At 37.5% G+C, this 26420-nt stretch overlaps 1 protein-coding gene across 1 annotated transcript in view; it reads left to right on the top strand.

The window, feature by feature from the left end:
- The window catches only part of LOC140140864 (SAM and SH3 domain-containing protein 1-like), a 117454-nt gene that overhangs the window by 19559 nt on the left and 71475 nt on the right, over positions 1-26420 (top strand). The window contains 1 exon segment of the mRNA XM_072162613.1: positions 823-929. Coding sequence (XP_072018714.1) covers positions 823-929 — 107 coding nt within the window.

Raw genomic sequence — 26420 nt, 5'->3', positions numbered from 1 at the left:
CATATTTGACCAAATTTGTCAAAAAATTGTCAAAACAGCCTCCCCCTAGTGGTTATGATGTTAAGAAGTCTTAACAGTTGTGAGTAAGCTTACAGCTTTGTAAGTTATGGTTGCCAACATTGCCAGATCGGAGCTCTTGCTTAATGTGCTCTTTTGATTGATTTTACAAAGAGGACTCCAGTAATTCAAAATCACCATGGATACGTGGCTTCACTTAAAGCCATATTATAACATTTGCTGAGGAGGACGCCCTCACTGAATTTTTTTAATTCATTTTTTTCCACGATTAAATTGTACTTTATTAAACCAATATAGCCTGCAAAAATCAAGACTCCAGGTGCTGTAGTTTTGTCAAAATCAGAGATTTTGAATAAAAGGCTGATTCAGCCCTTTATTATTACGATGGAATTATTAGTCGAACGCATACACGATGTACATAACACACAGTACGTCGCGGCGTGCGCGACGGTGATATACACAACAAAGGGTCGTACCACAACATGACCCGAAGGAGTGGTGCGATCGCTTTATGTGCGCTGGTAGTAAATTCCAATTTTCTTTGCTTTGCCGTGGTTGTTCGGCTCAAAAATAAAAGGGATATATCTGACAGTAAAAGCTAACATTTTATGGCAAAGAAATGCTAATCTATTTTGTTTGAAAATGTTATAATATTGCTTTAACACCATGCATGTTAGAGATGGAGTTTCGATGGTATAAAGACTTATCTGTCTGCGTGTGAAGTTGAATCAGCTATAATAATTTGACTCAAACATTAACTAACTACCAATATATTGTCTGCTTTGTTCTTTTCTATTTCTGCAGGTGGAGGTTGGCGGGCAGGTGATAGCAATCTTTCCAATGATGATCTCCTGAAGATCCTCAATGACTTCAAAGATTCAGGAGGCACGCAAGAAGACGTCTTCAAGAAGGTTAGTGCATAATCTAAGACTGATTTCAACCCCTGAGCACTACCTGCCGATCTAACATTGCCTCTGATTGGTCAATTACATGATATCTTCACTTTAATCACCAATCAGAATGGAGCTTTGCAAATAATTCACCCCATTTTTTTTGCGTGGTGAAATTATTCTAACAATGTTGCTGATTGGTCCAATTGATAATGAAAACTTCTTTTTGGCCAATCGGCAGGTAGTTCTCATGGTTTGCGTCTGACGGCAATGTAACTTCCCACATCCTTTGATTGGTTAGAGGTGGTAGTAAAAGGAAGGTTGATTCATCTCTGGCCCATATCATAGAAAAGAAATTGCAGAAAAGGGCAAAAAATGATGGTACTTTTACAAGTAATAAGCAACTTCTAGGCATTGTTGACATAGTGACTTTGGAAAGAACGTTTCCTATAGTTTTAAGACCTAACTTTTGAGACAGTTTGTTTGAAGGTGCAAAATATACCATAAGGCAGGCTCACTCTTTTATGACATTTTGTAAACAAATGGTTTCCTAGTTGATTGACAGTTGCTCAGTTTAGGAGGAAATACAACAAAAAAAACCTGCTTTTTGACCCAATTTTTTTGGGCAACGTAACAACAACAAAATTGAGTAAAAATTATGTTTAAATTTATTTAAAAAAAATAAATATAAATATCTAGGACCAGTTATTTTATTTGAAAATGATAAAAGATAAGACAAAAACCCCATTCACTTGATGCATAACTAATCTATAAAAAAAATCTAATCTCATAGGCTAAAATCTAATTTCAATTTATTTAAAAAAAGTAAATATAAATATCTAGGACCAGTTGTTTTATTTGAAGATGATAAAAGATAACAACAAAACCCCATTCTATTGATGCATAACTAATCAGTCTATGTTCCGAACTTTAAAACAAGAGAATTGATCAAGCCGTTTTTGGTTGGTTATCCTAGCCCTATGTGGAGTTGCATTATTGTCCATCAAGATGAAGTCTCTTGTAACCTTGGTATGTTCAAAAGGTGAGATGCTACGAAGATGACCAGCCTAACCTGATCTGACTTAACCGTTGAAATTACAACTCGGCGCAGCATTTAAAAATGTGTGAACTCTTCAACTAGGGATTAAGTGAATATTGACCAACGATAAGCATAATGACAATTGTTATTGATTTTCCCGACATTTTGACCCCCAAATGCATGAAACAAAACGAACATTCCCATGAGAGCCTGAGCAGATTTCCTTTCATTTAATGAATACGTATCAATAGAATTTACTGCAACTTTCAAATCTTGGGTTTACATTGATTTAAATGTGCTGCTGCGTTAATATTTAGACATTTGCTTCAAATGAGGTGTCAAAATGTGCAGAAATAAATTCTGCTTCCAACGCATTTGACAGATTTGTAATACGAATGCCCGTTTTTGAGTAATGGCTATTATTTAAAGGGGGTTAGTTACTTTTTTTGAGATGTTTACATGTATTTATGCTTGCCATATATTGTGTGTAAAAAATGTTTATTGTTTTACAGAAACACCACAGAATATATGTGGTGAATTTCATATAGGTTAAGCAACTCAAGCTAAGTGTGTTAAAATTTTGGTTTGATCGTTGCGTATGCAACAACAAATCTTTGAACGCCTCGAAATCATAATGAGGCTGCAAATGTGAAAGGAATGTGTTGGGGTGAGTTGACACCTATGTGTTTATCAATAGAGGCAAGGGACTGATATATATTAGTCAAATTCAATTTTTTCTTCTTCAGATTTTGGAATATCTCTGGACCTAGCTAGAGCTAAATGCTAATATCTTTCATGGTTGAAAATAAAAAAAAGCCCCCAAAAACATTTTGTGTCTTCAATGCAAAGTTATAAGTTTGGTGCATTGAGACAGGAGGGTGAAAGCTGGCAGAATTACCTGTACATTTACTCTCCTCCGCGAACCCCTTGACACTTTCAATTGTGTTCATTTACAATGCAAACCTATATAATGAAACCTGGTGGTTTGCAAATAAAGCCTAAAAATATTGTTCGATTGGCGTAACCAGACCTACCCAGGAGGGTGAGAGTCAGAGGGGCAATGACGGGAACCCACTGGTCACGCTATATTGTTCGACCTAGGCTACATTATTTTTAATGCATGCATGTTCTTCAATACAGCTTTAGTCTCCTCCACCTTCGCAACACGGTACGTGGAGTGACTGGAATCACACTGACACCGACGGGGAGGAGAATACTAGCTGGTCAGACAATTTAATTCTATCAAGCATATAATACCTGAACAATCACTGTCATTTGATCGATTTACTACAAAATATATTGTATACTCAAGATATAATTTAAAAATTGTAAACCTGTAAACTTATATGGTCAATTCCAGCGTCAGCGGACAAAATTCTCTCTATGTTAACTTTCCACTTTAAAATGTCATTAATAAAGGAAATCACGTTATTGATGGAGCATATCATGTCACGTCCAATGTGCTCTCTTTGTGCATATAGGCCTTTACTAGCAAGTCATACCAGGGGACAAGTTATGATAGCTTAAATGAATTGGCGTTACCCACGAATTCAAAGATAAAGCACCATATATGTCATTGAATGTCCTTCAATCAAAATGAAATTATTACCGTTAGAAAGACGTTTGCATGATCTCTCATCATATGTAAAACGATTGAATTCCACCAAAGTTTGTGGACTCTAGAGGCCATTAAGTCAATTTGGCTAATAATTTTGTTACCCGCGTATCAAAAATAAAATGATCGTTCTGAATAATGTTAAGTGAATATGCCATAAATGACTATATCATGAAACGAAGTTTCGTTCTATAATTCTGAGGTCCAAGTGATTATTTTATGCAAATATGTTTTACCCATAAAGTTCCATAAAATCAAATTTGATGTTACCCACGTGTCAACTGTTACCCACGAGTCCAGCAAATATAATTGCCATAACTTAAATTAACATTTAATGACTTTGGACACTGAATTTAGTTTGACAAGCGCTTAAAATTGTAAATCGTAAAAATACGGTCACAGCTTAAAAAAAGAATCTACGACGGTATAAACTTGTGTTACCCACGAATCCCGAATAGATGCTAACCTTGAAAAATAAAGAGATTGTTTATTTTAAGTTTAAATCAGCACATATTCAAGCCATGGGTATGCTATAATTTTGACAGTACTTACAGTTTATACACCTAAGAAACGCAAACCCCAAATGGTACTATAGTACTTATAGCTTTACCCACAATTAGGCGTTACCCACGAATCCAAGGATTTACTGGTAAATTATATGTTTCTTATGCATCTTAACATTTTGAAAACATGCGAAATAGGTTCCAAAACAGTCCTGTTTAATAGCGTCCTCTTGAAGGTATGCTGAAGCTGCATCATGAAGTTTTGATTGATTATCCTAAATTACCATTTTTTGGGTAAATGCAATTGGTTAGAGAAACAGGAATCATTGAAACACAATGGAGGAATAACCGCATGGTGGTTTCCAACCTTCTGTAATATTTTCTATTTTGCCGCTTACCAATACATACCTTCAAATATGTGTTACCCACGAACATTTTGGTTACCCACGAATCCCTACTTACATTATAGTTAACAATGTATTGATAGTGTTTTAGTTCATAGGAAGTGTCAAACACGAGTTAATAGAATATTGCTGCATGAAAATATGGAATGATTTTACTAAAATAATAATATAAAACTGTTTGCTCTGTCTATTTGAATTTGGCAACTTCATTATTCTCAAAATTTTTATACCCAAAATGCCATAATGATCCATTCTAAATATTCCATGTAGTCTGTATTTTGATTAAAATTCATTTTAGTGCCATTGCAGCCTGAATTATTGACATACGGAAAAGTATTTTTTATTTTTATTTAAAAAAATTAATCAGAATTGCTATTTTCCAGACGCTGTTACCCACGAATCCATCCGAGATCCTCATCCTGCGACGAGATACAAAATCTAACTTTATATTTATATGAAGCATTTATTCTAATCTTTCGAAATAATACAGTAATGTTAAATGACAGCCACTTTGGAAAGAGTTCGAAGAATTGACACAAACTTAACTGTACACCTGGTTCTTTCTTAAAATTTGTAATAACCAAAATATCTCTTTGTAGATATATGTAATAAAATTCTATTTTACGTTCAAAGTCTTCACCGATTTCTAGTGTATATGAGTCACACATAAAATATTGAAAGATATTAAATAAAGTGAAATTTTATGGCGTACAACAGGTGAAAAAATGCTTGAATTCGTGGGTAACATGCATATGCACATTTAACATTTTATTTGGTCTAGCAAGAAAAGTTATTTTTCAATCCGATGGCACTTCCACCTGATGATTCACTAGACATGATCGTCTCATTTGATAAGTCTAGAATTGAAAAGGAAAACATTTTCAAAATGGCCCCCAGAGAGAATTTTGGCCCGCTTTGGCTGTAATTGACCATATATATATTTGTGTACCAAAGTATAACGACACATGAACATCTACACTGTAGTTTATAGCACTACTTTCGTGCTCTGTTGCTTTTTATTTACTATCCAGAGCATGGCCGTAGCAAGCGGGTGGCCGGGGATGCCATGGCCGCCCCACTTTTTGAGAAATTTGTTATGTTTTTCTTTATATCTTTATTTCAATTTGGGCATATATTTGTAATTTGGCTGCCCCACATTTGTGATGGCCACCCCACATTTTCCAACCTTGCTACGGCCCTGATCCAGAGAGGTTGCTTCAGCAACCGAGCCCTACCAAATTCGCCTGAATTTTTATTACTTTCTTGACACTCTCTTTAATAGCTCTCATGCAGTGAGCAATTAGTAAAAACCCAGAATCTCTCATTTCACCCTAGCACTACTTTTGGGCTCTGTTGCTTTTTATTTACTATCCAGAGAGGTTGCATCAAAGCGCTTCAAGTTGAACGCCTCGCGCTACGCGCTCGGATTCTCGTGCTACGCGCTCGCTAAGTCCGTGAGGGCCACTGACTACGGCTAACATTGTAGTGTTCGCTATACTGGTAAATGAACTGGCAACCTATATCCTTAACCTGCCAGTAAAGGCTACCATCTTTTTTATGGAAATGTTACATACACAGGCTTGTTTTTTAGCCTGGCTTGAGCATTTTGTTGCAAAGGTAAGCCAGGATTTTTTGTGGGAGGGGCTGAATTAACTGTTATGAATAATTTATTAGGTTTTTCAATGCAATCGCCTCGACCCATTAATACATATTATCTGTATTATCAAAGTACTTGGAATAGCAATCCGGTGAGTTCACTGAACTACGCCCTAATACTGATGGCGTTTTAATGGCGTTTAATGGCGCTAATCCTCTCCATACACAGATGAACAAATAAAATAGATGAAGGTCAACACGTATGACCTCCTATGTAACATGTTATATGTGATGTACAAAACCTGAATATCATAAAGATCAGTATTCGTTTGTGCATATGAACTGCACATTTACGTTGCTAGATATTACTCATTATATATAATGACAAATATTGGTATTATGACAATACGGTATATACATTGTATATAAAACGACTAATAGATCCTACTATCATGGCGTCAGGTCAATGTTCATCATACCCGTATGTTTCTTAAAATTCATTCATATTTGAGACAAATTGCTGTGCCAATTTTATTGGTGCACAAGTAGATCCGTGTTTTTTAAATTTTCATTTCCTTTTAATGAAAGAATTAAGGTTTTCCACTGCACGGTGGCCACAAGGGTGATACTAATTTTAATGCTATATTTTCAAAACGAATCGTGCTCGGTTGGCTCTATAGCGATTTCACAGAAAAGGTATTTCTAGTGCAATGCAGCGTCGGACTCTAGCTGAGAGCGTAGCCTAAGTCATTCCGGACTCCAAAAAGGGCTCTCCATGCACAAATGAACAAACACAAAGGAGGGTAGTCTCCTCCGTGACCGGCTTGATTTCGATGGAGCGGAACCAAATTGGCTGCGGAGGAGACGGGTCATTTTTCCATGCAAATTTTTCAGTGTCAGCCGCCTGTTGTGTACAACGAAAATGTTTGAAAGACTCCTCAGAATCACAATATGTGAGAGGAGGCTGTATAAAGTGTAAAATGAAAGGATAAGAACTTTGTTAAAGGAAGTGTCCGGCAATCACAACATTGTGTCTTATATGATCACGTGGTTTTATTTAAAACAAACTCATATTAACCATAAAAACGAATAAAAACAGTCATCTCTCAACACGCAATATTCAAAATTCCATAAAAATTTTCTAGAGCAGTGACGTCCACGGTTATATGTGCTCAAATGTCGTCAGGCTTCATTGACTTATTAGGACGTCATTGCTCTAGAAAATTTGGATTTTGACCCTCAAAACTCCAACCTAGCATGATTTTTAGAAAAAATGCATCTGTGGAATACTACTTACTATCAAGTAGTGAAAGCCACATTTCATGAAACATTAGCACATTTTTGTAAAATGGCCCTGCGTGCTCAAAAAGTTGGCCCTAAAATACATACACACATGTTAAGACATAGGAAGCCTACATACATGATTGACCCCTCATTTTTTAGTTAAATGATTCTCTTTTTAATGAAAGCAATTTTAGATGAATTTATTAAATTTCAAAATTTTATGAACATGCCTAACAAAGGCATTAATTTTGCCTGTCCCAGGAGCAAACTGGCCCAGCAAACTGGCCGTCTAAAATGGCAGCCAGACGGGTGGCTAGCTAAGACCCTGCTGCCCGATCGAATAGAGTATAGCGAATACCGTGATACCGTATACTTCTATGTGATCCTGATCGCAGCCTTAGGGACGCACCATTAGACTTCAAGGGGGGGTTAGGAAGTTTTGAAAAAAACTTCCCCACTACTATACTGTACATGAGCAAAACTTTCCCTACCAACCCAAAAGGAAAAAAAAATTATCCTAAAAAGTCAGCATTTAGTGGGGCTAGATCCACTTTTTGCATGTTAAAAAACAAAATTTCAGAAAAATTGCCTCTTGTGTAAAATTCACAGAAAATTGTCAGAATATGTTTTCAAAATTCATACATATAGATTTTTTGCTTGGCATATTTTGTGGCTGTAACAGGAGGCAGCTAAAAACACCACAGAATATATATGTTGAATTTTATATGGGTTGAGCGACTGTACTATAATTCAGATGAATTTTGATGATTTTTATCTGATCGTTGCTTGTGCAACGGCAATATTTGAAGGACTCCTCCAATTCACAAGTTGTGAGAGGAGGCTGTGAAGACATTTTGGAAAGAGTCTGCTGGTGGCTACTCCTCTTTGACTTTTTGCCAAACGGCAAGTGTTTCTGGAATGCTGCTAAAATAAGAAAACTTTTAATGCTAGGTTATTGCACATTCTAGGGAAGCGTGGTTATCTTTTTTAAATAGCCGAGAGGGTTTTCAATGAAATATTTTTTGTGTCAAAATTGAAGCATCCTATGTATCAAAGAATATATGAATATTTACTGCACATCATATTTAACGATCGAATAGCGGATAGCGAATACCGTATACCGTATAAACATAAACAATGTGATTTATAAAGCGCCTTTTACAAAAGTAGGCAAATCGCTAAAAGAGAGAAAGACAAGAAAGGAAAAAGAGCTAATGAGTGGGAAAGAGGTGGGTTTTAAGGAGATTCTTGAATGTGGTAATATTTTCTTGACCTCGGACAGTGGTGGGCAACTTTCGTTCCAAAGCGCTGCCCCACTGTAGAAAAGGCGCAATCGCCAGCTTGTTTCTTGAACGAGGCACTTCAAATGTGACAGCAGCGTCAGATCGAAGCGCAAGAAGATGTTTTGTGGGTCCGAGGTTGAAAATAAGAAGAGATGTAATCAGGTGATTGGGTGTGAAATGCTTTGAATGTCTGGAGAAGACTCTTGAACTGTATTCTTTGGGCAACAGGCAACCAGTGGAGAGATTGGAGAAGAGGAGAGGCATGACTGCGACTTGGTTGCCTGAAGATAAGACGGGCAGACTTATTTTGGAGGACTTGAAGACGGTTTAGGTGTTTTTTATCTATACCATTGAAGAGTAAGTTACAATAGTCCAGTTTGGATAAAATGAGAATGCGGACAATGTTATGACAAGTGTCGGTATCTAAGTATTTACGGATACGATTTAGATTTCGCAGCTGCTAGTTAATGGTACGAGACAAATTGGTAGTGTGATCAGCCATTGTCATGGAGTAATCAAAAATAACACCCAGGTTACGGATGCTAGGGGAAGAAGGAATTTCCTGATTACCAAGATGAAGGGTGAGATATTGCAGGGTCTTATAGTGGTGAGCAGATGAAGCAATAAAAACTCAGTCTTAGATTGATTGAGTTTCAATCTATTTCTAAGCATCCAAGCCTGCAGATCATTATCACACTGACTCAACTTAAATAATGCGCAAGCAGCATCACCGTGACAATTCGGATCAAAGATCGTATAAATCTGAACGTCATCAGCATAAATACTATACTTCTATGTGATCCTGATCGCAGCCTTAGGGGTGCACCATTAGACTTCAAGGGGGGGGGGGTTAGGAAGTTTTGAAAAAACAACTTCCCCCACTACTATACTGTACATGAGCAAAACTTTCCCTACCAACCCAAAAGGAAAAAAAATTATCCTAAAAAGTCAGCATTTAGTGGGGCTAGATCCACTTTTTGCATGTTAAAAAACAAAATTTCAGAAAAATTGCCTCTTGTGTAAAATTCACAGAAAATTGTCAGAATATGTTTTCAAAATTCATACATATAGATTTGTTGCTTGGCATATTGTGTGGCTGTAACAGGAGGCAGCTAAAAACACCACAGAATATATATGGTGAATTTTATATGGGTTGAGCGACTGTACTATAATTCAGATGAATTTTGCAGGCGGCATAGGACACGCAACACGGACGTACGAGGCTGGCGAAGATACAGGGCTGACAGCCCCATTCACAATACATGGTTAGCGATTATAAATGGACAATTAACATATTTGCAGTGGGGTACTTTGCAGAACCCCAGCGGTTTTAGAGTAAGATAATTTTGCTTTGACACCACATAACAAATTTAGAATTGTTTGTGAAGATTTCATGATTATGTGTTAATCCAATGGCGGCGTATAAAATAGCGATATCGCATCCACCATCATCTGGAATTTTGATGATTTTTATCTGATCGTTGCTTTTGTAACGGCAATATTTGAAGGACTCCTCCAATTCACAAGTTGTGAGAGGAGGCTGTGAAGACATTTTGGAAAGAGTCTGCTGGTGGCTACTCCTCTTTGACTTTTTGCCAAACGGCAAGTGTTTCTGGAATGCTGCTAAAATAAGAAAACTTTTAATGCTAGGTTATTGCACAGTCTAGGGAAGCGTGGTTATCTTTTTTAAATAGCCGAGAGGGTTTTCAATGAAATATTTTTTGTGTCAAAATTGAAGCATCCTATGTATCAAAGAATATATGAATATTTACTGCACATCATATTTAACGATCGAATAGCGTATAGCGAATACCGTATACCGTATAAACATAAACAATGTGATTTATAAAGCGCCTTTTACAAAAGTAGGCAAATCGCTAAAAGAGAGAAAGACAAGAAAGGAAAAAGAGCTAATGAGTGGGAAAGAGGTGGGTTTTAAGGAGATTCTTGAATGTGGTAATATTTTCTTGACCTCGGACAGTGGTGGGCAACTCGTTCCAAAGGCGCGCCCCACTGTAGAAAAGGCGCGATCGCCAGCTTGTTTCTTGGAACGAGGCACTTCAAATGTGACAGCAGCGTCAGATCGAAGCGCATAAGATGTTTTGTGGGTCCGAGGTTGAAAATAAGAAGAGATGTAATCAGGTGATTGGGTGTGAAATGCTTTGAATGTCTGGAGAAGACTCTTGAACTGTATTCTTTGGGCAACAGGCAACCAGTGGAGAGATTGGAGAAGAGGAGAGGCATGACTGCGACTTGGTTGCCTGAAGATAAGACGGCAGACTTATTTTGGAGGACTTGAAGACGGTTTAGGTGTTTTTTATCTATACCATTGAAGAGTAAGTTACAATAGTCCAGTTTGGATAAAATGAGAGTGCGGACAATGTTATGACAAGTGTCGGTATCTAAGTATTTACGGATACGATTTAGATTTCGCAGCTGCTAGTTAATGGTACGAGACAAATTGGTAGTGTGATCAGCCATTGTCATGGAGTAATCAAAAATAACACCCAGGTTACGGATGCTAGGGGAAGAAGGAATTTCCTGATTACCAAGATGAAGGGTGAGATATTGCAGGGTCTTATAGTGGTGAGCAGATGAAGCAATAAAAACTCAGTCTTAGATTGATTGAGTTTCAATCTATTTCTAAGCATCCAAGCCTGCAGATCATTAACACACTGACTCAACTTAAATAATGCGCAAGCAGCATCACCGTGACAATTCGGATCAAAGATCGTATAAATCTGAACGTCATCAGCATAAATACTATACTTCTATGTGATCCTGATCGCAGCCTTAGGGACGCACCATTAGACTTCAAGGGGGGTTAGGAAGTTTTGAAAAACAACTTCCCCACTACTATACTGTACATGAGCAAAACTTTCCCTACCAACCCAAAAGGAAAAAAAAAAAATTATCCTAAAAAGTCAGCATTTAGTGGGGCTAGATCCACTTTTTGCATGTTAAAAAACAAAAATTCAGAAAAATTGCCTCTTGTGTAAAATTCACAGAAAATTGTCAGAATATGTTTTCAAAATTCATACATATAGATTTGTTGCTTGGCATATTGTGTGGCTGTAACAGGAGGCAGCTAAAAACACCACAGAATATATATGGTGAATTTTATATGGGTTGAGCGACTGTACTATAATTCAGATGAATTTTGATGATTTTTATCTGATCGTTGCTTTTGTAACGGCAATATTTGAAGGACTCCTCCAATTCACAAGTTGTGAGAGGAGGCTGTGAAGACATTTTGGAAAGAGTCTGCTGGTGGCTACTCCTCTTTGACTTTTTGCCAAACGGCAAGTGTTTCTGGAATGCTGCTAAAATAAGAAAACTTTTAATGCTAGGTTATTGCACATTCTAGGGAAGCGTGGTTATCTTTTTTAAATAGCCGAGAGGGTTTTCAATGAAATATTTTTTGTGTCAAAATTGAAGCATCCTATGTATCAAAGAATATATGAATATTTACTGCACATCATATTTAACGATCGAATAGCGTATAGCTTAATACCGTTATACCGTATAAACATAAACAATGTGATTTATAAAGCGCCTTTTACAAAAGTAGGCAAATCGCTAAAAGAGAGAAAGACAAGAAAGGAAAAAGAGCTAATGAGTGGGAAAGAGGTGGGTTTTAAGGAGATTCTTGAATGTGGTAATATTTTCTTGACCTCGGACAGTGGTGGGCAACTCGTTCCAAAGGCGCTGCCCCACTGTAGAAAAGGCGCGATCGCCAGCTTGTTTCTTGGAACGAGGCACTTCAAATGTGACAGCAGCGTCAGATCGAAGCGCATAAGATGTTTTGTGGGTCCGAGGTTGAAAATAAGAAGAGATGTAATCAGGTGATTGGGTGTGAAATGCTTTGAATGTCTGGAGAAGACTCTTGAACTGTATTCTTTGGGCAACAGGCAACCAGTGGAGAGATTGGAGAAGAGGAGAGGCATGACTGCGACTTGGTTGCCTGAAGATAAGACGGGCAGACTTATTTTGGAGGACTTGAAGACGGTTTAGGTGTTTTTTATCTATACCATTGAAGAGTAAGTTACAATAGTCCAGTTTGGATAAAATGAGAGTGCGGACAATGTTATGACAAGTGTCGGTATCTAAGTATTTACGGATACGATTTAGATTTCGCAGCTGCTAGTTAATGGTACGAGACAAATTGGTAGTGTGATCAGCCATTGTCATGGAGTAATCAAAAATAACACCCAGGTTACGGATGCTAGGGGAAGAAGGAATTTCCTGATTACCAAGATGAAGGGTGAGATATTGCAGGGTCTTATAGTGGTGAGCAGATGAAGCAATAAAAAACTCAGTCTTAGATTGATTGAGTTTCAATCTATTTCTAAGCATCCAAGCCTGCAGATCATTAACACACTGACTCAACTTAAATAATGCGCAAGCAGCATCACCGTGACAATTCGGATCAAAGATCGTATAAATCTGAACGTCATCAGCATAAATACTATACTTCTATGTGATCCTGATCGCAGCCTTAGGGACGCACCATTAGACTTCAAGGGGGGGGGGGGGTTAGGAAGTTTTGAAAAAACAACTTCCCCCACTACTATACTGTACATGAGCAAAACTTTCCCTACCAACCCAAAAGGAAAAAAAAATTATCCTAAAAAGTCAGCATTTAGTGGGGCTAGATCCACTTTTTGCATGTTAAAAAACAAAATTTCAGAAAAATTGCCTCTTGTGTAAAATTCACAGAAAATTGTCAGAATATGTTTTCAAAATTCATCCCGGGGGGCCACTTACATTACGTGATGGACACCATGCTCATGTATGGACTCTTGAAACGCACCCTAAACGAGTATTACTCAGCGTGTGCAAAACATACCCTAAACAAGTATTTTGCCATTTTTTAACACTAAGAAAGTAAAATTCATGTTCAGGTTCTTGTTAAATATTAGTAGTTTGATGTTTCTTAATGTTTTACTCTAAGATATGTTCTGATAGAAGCCAAACATAGCCTATTTCACCCTTTTTTTATTTTGCCATTAAACTTTGGTACCCTAAGCAAGTATTTTGCTTGAAAAGTATACCCTTTTTCCTGATTTTTGGCGTTTTTGACACCCTAAACAGGTACAGCGCTGTACTTGCCCAGTGCTGAAAAACAACCCTTTTACTTGTTTTTATACATGAGCATGGTGTCCACCTTGAAATACAAGTGGCCCCCCGGGAAATTCATACATATAGATTTGTTGCTTGGCATATTGTGTGGCTGTAACAGGAGGCAGCTAAAAACACCACAGAATATATATGGTGAATTTTATATGGTTTGAGGGACTGTACTATAATTCAGATGAATTTTGATGATTTTTATCTGATCGTTGCTTGTGCAACGGCAATATTTGAAGGACTCCTCCAATTCACAAGTTGTGAGAGGAGGCTGTGAAGACATTTTGGAAAGAGTCTGCTCAGGGCTATGCTACTATTGTTATTTCACTCCAGAAAATTGATTTCAATTCTATTCCAATTCAATTCTTTCTATACCGGGAGTCTTGCTATTCAATTCCAATTCAATCCACCTTGCTTTAGAATTAATTCAATTCGATTTCAATTCAATTTTTCAATTTCAAAATCATTTCAATTCAATGAAATTAACAGCTAATCAATTTCAATTCAATTCTGAGCATTCATTTCAATTCCAATTCCAATACAGTTGCAGTTTGTGTTAAAGGCACACTGCAAAAACTGTGTCTAGAGATTGAACACTTTATGTCCTTGATTTGGAAACCCATGTAAAATCTAAACTCAAATATCAAATTTCAAAACATCAAGTGTTTAATATCTATTAAACACAAGGCATCAAATTACTAAACATGTTTAGCATTTAGACATGTTTACAAATCGAGGACAAGATGGTGTCTAGAATGGTGTTTAATATTTAGACACTGTTTTTGCAGTGCATGTTTTAAATTTTACTACCAATTTTATCAGTGGCATAGATTTCTTTTTTACATGGGGGGCTGGGGGTTGGAAAAAAGTCTTGAAGTATGCACCTTTTGGCGACATAATAGGTTTATGTTACAAATGCGCGAGAAAAATTTTGCTATTTTGAAGCGTAACTGATGAAATATGGTGCAAAAGTGGAATAAACGCCCGCTTTGGGGGCTAAAATGGGCAAATATAAGGTTAATTTGGCCAGAAACCTATATTCATGTGCTAGGCGTCAACATTGGGGGATGATTCTATGGACCACCCCTGTATAAAGACAGGCAAAATATTGGGGGGATTTATCCCCCCATCCTCCCGGGATCTACACCTATGAATTTTATAACACTTGAGTCAGCAACACAAGGTTGTGATACTATTAGATAGCCCTTACCTACTTGTCTCCTGCTCCTCCTAAGATTTTACACCCAAAATCCTTGTACTTTGGAAAAAGTGTGAAAAAAGCTGTCATTTCCTGTCATGGTTTTCTCACAATTTGTTCAAATGTATAATGACTTTTTAGCATAAAAATTAGGAGCTTGAGAAAAATAGGGGCTTTAAGATTAGTGGCAAAAGTTTTTAATGTGTGTCTCTTGAGTGAATAGACCTGGAAGTGTATCAGAATTCAGAACGGGGGAAGGGCACTTTTTACACGTGGAATGATCTGGAATCACAGACATCTGCTTGTGAATTGAAATGCTGAATTGAAATCAAAGCTGAATTTCATTTCAATTCCACTTCATTCTTCATCACTCAACATGATTTCAATTCCAATCCAATTCAATTCTTCATTGCTCATGATGATTTCAATTCCAATCCAATTCAATTCATACCCAAGCCCACTCATTTCGATTCCAATTCAATTCCAATGCATTGAAATGAAAATCGCCCAAAATTCATTTCAATTCAATTCGATTTCAATGCATTGAATTAACATTATATGCTACTCAGCTCATTTGCATAGCAAAATGACCCGTCTCCTCTGCAGCCAATTTGGTTTCGCTCCATCGAAATCAAGCTGGTCACGGAGGAGACTACCCTCCTTGTGTTTGTTCATTTGTGTATGGAGAGCCCTTCTTGGAGTCCGTTTGGACTTAGGCTACGCTCTCAGCTAGAGTCCGACGCTGCATTGCACTAGAAATACCTTTTCTGTGAAATCGCTATAGAGCCAACCGGGAACACGTATTCGTTTTGAAAATATAGCATTAAAATTAGTATCACCCTTGTGGCCCCCATGCAGTGGAAACCTTAATTCTTTCATTAAAAGAAAATTTAAATTTAAAAAAAACACGGATCTACCTGTGCACCTATAAAATGGGCACAGCAATTTGTCTCAAATATGAATGAATTTTAAGAAACATACGGGATATGATGAACATTGACCTGACGCCATGATAGTAGGATCTATTAGTCGTTTTATATACAATGTATACCGTGTTGTCATAATACCAATATTTGTCATAATATATAACGAGTAATATTTAGTATTGTAAATATGCAGTTCATATGCACAAACGAACACTGATCTTTATGATATTCAGGTTGTTGTACATCTCATATAACATGTCATGTAGGAGGTCATATGTGTTGACCTTCTCCTATTGTATTTGTTCATCTGTGTATGGAGAGGATTAGGGCGTAGTTCAGTGAACTCACCAGATTGCTATTCCAAGTACTTTGATAATACAGATAATATGTATTAATGGGTCGAGGCGATTGCATTGAAAAACCTAATAAATTATTCATAACAGTTACGTAATCGATCGATAGTGCGGACACTTTTCATTTGCAAACCACCAAAATTCGTGATCTTTTAGCGTTGGAAAAGAAATCACGTGAATAGAGTGCCCTCTCAAGAATAGGTTCTCTGTGGTCTGCTGGTGGCTACTCCTCTTTTCGCCAAACGGCAAGTGTTTCTGGAATGCTGCTAAAATAAGAAAACTTTTAATGCTAGTTTATTGCACATTCTAGGGAAGCGTGGTTATCTTTTTTAAATAGCCGAGAGGGTTTTCAATGAAATATTTTTTGTGTCAGAATTGAAGCATCCTATGTATCAAAGAATATATGAATATTTACTGCACATGATATATAACGATTTGTGATACCCAATTGTGGCACATTTGATGTCGTTTAAGAAGCAGAGAATTTTATTTCAATTTTATATACGCCAAAATGTTTTTTTAATTGAGCAAGAATAAGGATAGGAAAAACGTTGAAAATTCTATGTAAAAATTACATTAGACCCCGCCAAAGATTACTGTTTTGTTTTTATGGTAATCTAATTTTTTTTTTCCTGAAAAAAATTTTTAGGTCTAATGTGGAATTTTTATATAAATGATAAAAACATTGAACGTGTATACAAGAAAAACGGTAGGCTCCACTATAGTATTATACTGACACACATGTATATACGATATACAAGCGCACATGTCCAGCAAGTCAAAATCGATATAATGTATTGTCAGATTTCTGTATGTAGAACACACAGTTAACAACAATCAAGTGCTATTAATACGCATTAATGTTTTTAGGCAAATCAAATTCCCAAAATATGGTGCGTTTTAAGAAGAAAACTAAATCGAAGCCAAGCCATTAACATGTCTTACATGATAGGTAATTGCATACAGATTAATTGGGGACTTTAAAAATGAAGAAAAAAATTTGGTCTTTGGTTTCAAAATGCACAAAATGGCAAAAATCCAAAATGGCGGATATACGAATAAATGATCAGGGCCAACACCTGTGCTATAGCCCATTGGGGGTTCAAAGAGTTCAAATATGTGCTGATATAACCTTGTTCTACAAATTGGGTCTACTAAAAAGGGCAATTAGCTTCTCAAGCCATACAAAGGCATTAATTTTGCCTGTCCCAGGAGCAAACTGGCCCAGCAAACTGGCCGTCTAAAATGACAGCCAGACGGGTGGCTAGCTAAGACCCTGCTGCCCGATCGAATAGCGTATAGCAAATACCGTATACCGTATACTTCTATGTGATCGCAGCCTTAGGGACGCACCATTAGACTTCAAGGGGGGGTTAGGAAGTTTTGAAAAAAAAACTTCCCCCACTACTATATTGTACATGAGCAAAACTTTCCCTACCAACCCAAAAGGAAAAAAAAATTAGCCTAAAAAGTCAGCATTTAGTGGGGCTAGATTCACTTTTTGCATGTTAAAAAACAAAATTTCAGAAAAATTGCCTCTTGTGTAAAATTCACAGAAAATTGTCAGAATATGTTTTCAAAATTCATACATATTTTTTAAAGATTTGTTGTTTGGCATATTGTGTTTAACAGGAGGCAGCTAAAAAACACCACAGAATATATATGGTGAATTTCGTATGGGTTGAGCTACCGTACGTTTCGTTAGTTGAATTTTTATCTGATCGTTGCTTTTGCAACGGCAATATTTGAAGGACTCCTCTAATTCACAATTTGTGAGAGGAGGCTGTGAAGACCTTAAGAAACAGTCTGTTGGCAGGAGGGTGAAAGTGCATAGGAACAATGCCGGGAATTACGCCACGCTATTGTTCGACTAAAGGCTACATCATTTTTAACGCATGCGTGTTCGTCAATACAGCTTTAGTCTCCTCCACCTTGGCAACACGGTACGTGGAGTGACTGGAATCACACTGATGGTGAAGGAGAATACTAGCTGGTCAGACAATTTAATTTTATCAAGTATATAATACCTGAACAATCACCGTCATTTGATCGATTTACTACAGAATATATTGTATACACAAAATATAATTTTCAAATTGTAAACCTGTTAACTTACATGTACCGTATATTTGTGTACTAAAGTATAAGGACACGTGAATAAAATCATGTAGAAGACAAAATGGCCGCTAATCCGCCTATTGTCTAGACTTAGACTACATCTTCCGGTTTGTTATGTAATACTAGGATGCCTATCCCTTTGTATCGATCCCTGCTGTTGGTGGCTACTCCTCTTTTCGCCAAACGACAAGTGTTTCTGGAATGCTGCTAAAATAAAACTTTTAATGCTAGTTTATTGCAGGGAAGCGTGGTTACCTTTTTTAAATAGCAGAGTGAGAGGGTTTTCAATGAAATATTTTTGTGTCAAAATTGAAGCATCCTATGTATAAAAGAATATATGAATATTTGCTGCACATCATATATAAAACGATTCGTGATACCCAATTGTGGCACATTTGATGTCGTTTCAGAGGCAGAGAATTTTATTTCAATTTTATATACGCCAAAATGTTTTTTTAATTGAGCAAGAATAAGGATAGGAAAAACGTTGAAAATTCTATGTAAAAATTACATTAGACCCCGCCAAAGATTACTGTTTCGTTTTTATGGCAATCTAATCTTTTTTTTCCTGAAAAAAAATTTGAGGTCTAACATGGAATTTTTATATAAATGATAAAAACATCGAACGTGTATACAAGAAAAAACGGTAGGCTCCACTATAGTATTATACTGACACACATGTATATACGATATACAAGCACACATGTCCAGCAAGTCAAAATCGATATAATGTATTGTCCATGTAGAGGCCCATTTATTGTTGGATTTCTGTATGTAGAACACACAGTTAACAACAATTAAGCGCTATTAATACACATTTATGTTTTTAGGCAAAATTCCAAAATATGGTATGTTTTCTGCCTTTGCTTGTCACGTGGTAGGCCTATGTTGAAGTTAAGTGATTATATGTTCAAATAAGTTTCAAATGGATACCAACAAGACAAGTGGCCAAGCGGTCAAAGGCGCTTAGAGTATCCAAAGCGGCTCGCAGTGAGTTCGAACCACACCTCTGCCAAACTTAATTTTACTGTTTTTAAATTTCATATTGGGGAAATGTAACTGGGAGAATTTATGTATGGCATGGAGTGGTGTGGCTGGTGGCGAAGGCCTTTCATCCCCTGATGTTTAAAGGAAATCTGTACCATAAACTAATCAATGGCTATATAATTATACTGCGCCAATAAAGTATCCTTACACTTGGAAAAATAATCACAATTTCCAAACTGAACAATATTGGAGTAAATTTGTTTTTTTAATAGATGCATTATCTAATCCTGCACATTATGACACCACATTGAATCCAATGTGACTTCAAGAAGAAAAGTTACAAGCATTTGATTAGACGAAGGTCCAGTTTCGATAAGTGACAAACTGGCCTATTCAAAACGCCACAGACCACATATATGGTTTGAGAGTGATGAATGGCTAATTTATGCGTTTGGCTTTAATTTAATACAAAAGGAACAAAAGAAAACTGAAACAAAAGAACTGACAAATAAAATGAAAGTTATGAAAAGTACAGAGAAGTAAAACTGAAATAAAAACTGCTTTAAATAACGCTTCATTGAAGAAACTGTGTTGTCTCTTTGTTGCGCTTTGTTGGAATCCTTTTTCGCCTTGTATTAATATAGGCCAGTTTGTCACTTTAAAAACTGGACCTTCGTCTATTCAATTGCTTGTAAATTTACTTCTTGAGGTCACATTAGATTCAATGTGGTGTCATAATGTGCAGGATTAGATAGTGCATTTATTAAAAATAAAAATTTACCCAAATATTGTTCAGTTTTGAAATTGTGTCCCAGGCTTATATATGTCCAAATAAAGGAGAAATTCTTAATTCCTTACTACCATCAGCGGTCAGTTTGCAATCCATGGTGGATGCCATATTGATACCCGATGTATTTTTTTATTACGCTGTAATGGTACCCCGATTTTGAAACCAGCCAAATCTGTGCCACAAGTCTCGACCCTCGTGAACTTTGGTGACACGAAGCCAATACTACCAAAGTTCAGATTCAACATTTCAACGTTTTGCCTGAAAAGTGGGGGGGGGGGCAAGAAAAATATTTGGAGGGCAAATGCCCCTTGCCCCCCCAGTAGCACCGCCACTGTTTGATTATTTTCAACATAAACTTGAACCCTTGATTCATCGCTATTGGCCACACAACGCCAAAATGCATGCAAATATGTTTTGTTCACAAACCAGTTAAATTCGGCACAGAAACAGTGGCGAAAACTAACCTCAAAATTCTTCTTGAAAAATGCCTCTCCAGATTTAGATTAAGATATGTTTTCTAGAAATTCACAGAAAATTGCACGACAATTGGTATTTGTGAGCCATATAGAAGCACTTTTAACTTTTATCATTATGGAATATCTAGACCCAGTAATATCCAATGCACAAAGTAAATTTACAATTAATTTCACAACACTGATATACAGTATATCACCTGTGGAAACGAATAGCGAACATACCCGACCTCCAACTCAACCCAAAATTGGCAAATAGCATGGAAAAGAGGTCATTTTTTTACCAGTAGCAAGGACCGCGAAATTGGCAAAATAGGGGGTATTTAATTTGGACTGTCCCCGAAATTTTTCTGTGAAAACAGCAAAATAGGGGGTATTTAATTTGCACTTCCGTGAAATTTGGATTAAAGGGGTACTTGAGAAAATCCGGTAATTTTATGTCAATATTTAGTGTCATTGAAAAGGGGTGTTTGTAATTGTCAGGTGGTGGTCTCATTGCATTCTCTAAATTGGCTTGCCCCCCCTCTCGGCTGGCCAAAAATTGCTTGTCCCCCCCTTCGCTCACCAAAAATGTCTTGCCCCCCAATTTTACCCTCCCCCAGGGCTCATAATTATTGCAGCCCCTTAGAATAGTTATACAGGATTTTATGTGACAGGAGTTTTGCACAATGAAGCGAAGCAAGTTTCTAAACCACTGTCAGATTTTAATTTTCTTGATTTTCTTTAAAATTTGGCCACCATTTGAGGTAAATTTTACAGGATATTATCACTTATATGAAACCAAATCAAATCTAATCTGAAAAAAAAAACTGGAGAAATTTATTGAAATAACAGCACCTGAGACAGCCATTCTAAGCCTTTGTGCATTACATAATTAAAGGAGTATTTTGTGATCCTAGCATCCTCTTTTTATGACATTTTTCAGTACATATCCACGAAAAAAAGCTTATTCCCAAAATTTCAGTTGATTCCGATTTGCGCTTATGAAGTTATGCATGATTATGTGTATTACACTGCTGCATAGACAATACGTTGGAATTTCGTTCTGGTGCACCAGAACGAAATTCAAATTTCACAATATCTTGACTAAACGAATTATTAATCTGCAAGAAATATTTTGTAGGCCTACATAAACATTATGTAGCCAGAGGTTTCCACTTTCCAGTGATATAAAAATCTCAACTTTTTTTGAGAAAAGCGGAGGGATGAGGCTGTGGATCACGAAATGCCCTTTTAAAACACCCAGTTAGACATTATTTCACACCTACCAAACACAATTTACCAGGGCCGTAGCAAAGTTGTAAAATGTGGGGCGGCCATGGCAAATGTGGGGTGGCCAAAATACAAATATATGACCAAATTGAAATAAAGATTTAAAGAAAAACATTAGCAAATTTCTCAAAAAGTGGGGCGGCCATGGCATCCCCGGCTGCCCCGCTTGCTACGGCCCTGCAATTCACCTAATTTAGAAAACTGGATGTTGAATATTCACTCCCTAGCTAGAATACTTTGCTGCCATGAATATTGATAGCAACATATTCTAATATGTGATGCGATCAAGCCAAATCAGTCGGAACTCGGAAATATTGATTTTGAGATACAGCCAAACAAAGGAAACTTTTCCTTTTGTTTCCTCTTGTTTTGGAAACTCTTTAATTGCTCATATCTTTGGAACTGGTTGTTCAATTTCAATGGGGTTTTCTGCCAAATCTAGCTTTGTAAATGCTTTTTACTATCCTATAGAAAAATTTATTATTACCGAGTTCCGACTGATTTTGTTTGATCGCATCACATATGTGACCATCCACATCGAAACGCTCGTAAAGTCGGCCCCTGGTCAATTTTGTTTTCTTCCGTGTTTAGAATATATATATCATAAGCTTTACAATGATATATCATTTGACTTCAAACGATATCCAGAAGCGGAGTTATGGCTTGTTAAACTTTGCTCCTTCAGTAAAAAGGTACATTATTTTGGTGCTTCAATATATCTCTTTTTCTATATTAGTGGTATTAAATATCAAATGGTCATAATTGACTTCAAATCATCCCCAAGTCAAAGAGGTTCAGGAATGTCCTCTCATTGGTTAACCCACCACTTGAACAGGATTTAGCCAAAGCAAACAAAGACTAAAGCTATTTACTATAAGTATAAGCTTATTATCCTCTTCAACAATAGGATTAAAGATTGGTATTTGACTGGACTGAAATGAGAAACTTGTAGGACAATTATTAGGTACATTTTGAATACAAGCTTTATGCACATTTTGCAATTTGCCGACTTTACGAGCGGTTTGAGATGGATGGTCACATATGTCAGCGCTGTAATCAGAAACAGGAGATGAATAGATGCTGCAGTCCTTGCGTGACCTTATTCCAGAAAAACACCACAGAATTTATATACATGTATATTTGTAAGGCAGTGAGAGTTCTTCTATTGTGCAGTTTTAGTATTGATAATCAGAATCTTTGAAGTCTCTTTACAGAATCTTGTTCTGACCAAGATTCGAGATTCAATGAAGAGGCCAAATGTTTTCAAAAGCAATATGTGATGCAAAGAAGCAAAATCAGTCGCAACTCGGAAATGTTGAATTTTCAGTTTCTTATCATAGGGTAGTAAAAAAGCATTTACAAATCTGAATTTTGCTGAAAACTACTTTGAAATTGAACAACCAGTCCCAAAGATATGAGCAATCAAAGAGTGTCCAGAACAATAGGAAATATTTCCTTTGTTTGGCTATATCTCAAAATCAATATGTAAATCCGACTGATTTTGCTTGATCGCATCACATATTATTATCAGCCCAGCAATGCTCATAAGCATTGATTCAGACCCCACATCATGGCTACAGTGAAGATTTTTTGTCACATCAGAGAATAGTACCGTATTATCAGTGATGAATGTTGAATTTTGTTAACTTTTTCGCTCTCTCTTGCGATCGATCTCGCAGCATGGTGGATGCTTGTGATTGGCTGCTGGAAAATAAAGTTCAGAATTCACTACGGAAGAATGAAAACAGGCCGGCAACACTTTCATCATGATCGCAATATATCGTTGAAGTACATTTAAAGGGGGGAAACCAGGCCCGTACGCAGGGGAGGGGGGCGGGGGGGGGGGGGGGGCGACAAAAAGGTCCAAATTTTGTCCACTTTTCACAAAATTGCCCCCCCCCCTGGAAAAAAGGTCCACTTTTTCAAAATCAGCTCCCCCCAATGAAATCCTGCATACGGGCCTGGGGGAAACCCTATCAGTTTAGGATATGGATTGTCTTCAAACTTACATACAATTTTAAATATTGTCCCCCTTATGCATCTATGTGTGAAAACGAGAACATTTTCAGCGTAAAAGAGAATAATTAGCACAATTTCAGGCCTTGCCGTTTGAGGCGAGCGATCGCTCTCGCTCGCCCAAACTCAATTTCTAGCGAGCGTTTTTACACTCGCCATAGATACTAAATATCGCTCGCTGCGAATTGCCTTTTTACCCAATTTGCATTCAAGTTTCAGAACTTCAATTTATCCATTCGGTATATTGTAATGAATTAGCCTTAATTCCTGAAAACGAGAGGTTATTCAGCACCCCGTAAGTATTTCATATTGGTATGAATGATCGTGCAGACTTAGAGAGTGGTTCGACCACTACATACAATTAGAGAGTGATTCGACCACTCGCCTAGCATCATGCTAGCGAGCGATTGACCACTTGCCTTTAAAATCTAGATGGCAAGGCCTGAGTGCAATTTGCAAGCCAATACGTTGGTACATGTGAATTGCATTATGGTCCAGCATCCAGAAACAACACTTGGCACCCCCGCGATTCGAACCTTTGACCCCCGCATGCCAAACACACGATCGCGGACCGGTAGCTGCACGGGTTATTGCTGCCCGGCCAGCAATTCCGTGAGCATATCCCTTACCAAACATGAATGCCTATTTGGCATTCTGTAGGTATTCGCCAAGCCCTCGAGTGCCAAGGATAGCTCTACTAGGTGGTCACTAGCACTGTGAATTGCATTATGGTCCAGCATCCAGAAACAACACTTGGCACCCCGAATTTGAACCTTTGACACCCCGCATGCCAAGCACACGATCGTGGACCGGTATCTGCACGGGTTATTGCTGCAATTCCGTGAGCATATCACACTTAGGGTGATTGCGTCATCGCAGACCCTGGGATGCACGCATACGCAGAATGGACAACACCATCAAGTCCTGCAAGCGAGTTACGACAACACCGTCAAGTCCTGCAAGCGAGTTACGACAACACCATCAAGTCCTGTAAGCGAGTTACAGCAATGCCGTCAAGTCCCACCGGCGAGTTACAGCAACACCATCAAGTCCCATTGGCGAGTTACATGTAGGACCTGTGAGGTCTTCAATTCAGAAAGTAATGTTTTATCTTGTAATATTATAATAGATATCCATGTACTCTCACCATACTTGCAGATCTGTTAATTGATATATTTCATTGCTGGGCCTCTCTGACAAGTGGTTCCTGCTTTAAATTATTATTTGCTCAAAGGTTACCCAATACATTACCCTGAACATAGGTGCCCTGAACCATCATTAATTACCCAGCATGTGATAATTAGCCTTCTTGAAAAATGGCAGACAACAGATGGTGAGAATTAAATATTTATAAAGCATTTGGTATTTGAAATCATAACTCGTCAATGGGACTTATCGTAACTCGCCGGCGGGACTTGTCGTAAAAATCCTAACTCGCCGGCGGGACTTGCCGTAAAAATCTTAACTCGCCGGCGGGACTTGCCGTAAAAATCTTAACTCGCTTATGGGACTTGTCGTAACTCGCCAGCAGGACTTGTTGTAAATCTTAACTCGCCAATGGGACTTGTATTCTCAGCAGGGGTCACTCATTAATCTCTGCAGGGGTAACTCGCCAATCTAACTCGCTTTTCATCTAACTCACCCATTCTTAACTCGCCATTTACCTGTCCCCAGTGGGGAGTAATGAAAACAGGTAGTTTTGTATGGAAAAGTTTGTATTTTCTAGACTAAACCAATCATAAATGATTAAAAAGAATTAGTAGAATTGTTTAGCTGTAAGGTCATGAGTCTTTTAGATTCTAAATAGAGTCAAACTCCAATTTACAGCCTTATGCACTAAAATATCAATCCCATAGAGTTTGTGTGTACCACGTCCCCCACCTCTCATTGCTGGGCCTCTCTGACAAGTGGTTCCTGCTTTAAATTATTATTTGCTCAAAGGTTACCCAATACATTACCCTGAACATAGGTGCCCTGAACCATCATTAATTACCCAGCATGTGATAATTAGCCTTCTTGAAAAATGGCAGACAACAGATGGTGAGAATTAAATATTTATAAAGCATTTGGTATTTGAAATCATAACTCGCCAATGGGACTTATCGTAACTCGCCGGCGGGACTTGTCGTAAAAATCCTAACTCGCCGGCGGGACTTGCCGTAAAAATCTTAACTCGCCGGCGGGACTTGCCGTAAAAATCTTAACTCGCTTATGGGACTTGTCGTAACTCGCCAGCAGGACTTGTTGTAAATCTTAACTCGCCAATGGGACTTGTATTCTCAGCAGGGGTCACTCATTAATCTCTGCAGGGGGTAACTCGCCAATCTAACTCGCTTTTCATCTAACTCGCCCATTCTTAACTCGCCATTTACCTGTCCCCAGTGGGGAGTAATGAAAACAGGTAGTTTTGTATGGAAAAGTTTGTATTTTCTAGACTAAACCAATCATAAATGATTAAAAAGAATTAGTAGAATTGTTTAGCTGTAAGGTCATGAGTCTTTTAGATTCTAAATAGAGTCAAACTC

This window comes from Amphiura filiformis, chromosome 19 (genome assembly GCF_039555335.1).
Source record: "Amphiura filiformis chromosome 19, Afil_fr2py, whole genome shotgun sequence".
Classification (NCBI taxonomy): Eukaryota; Metazoa; Echinodermata; class Ophiuroidea; order Amphilepidida; family Amphiuridae; genus Amphiura; species Amphiura filiformis.
This window is presented reverse-complemented; position numbering and strand designations above follow the sequence as displayed.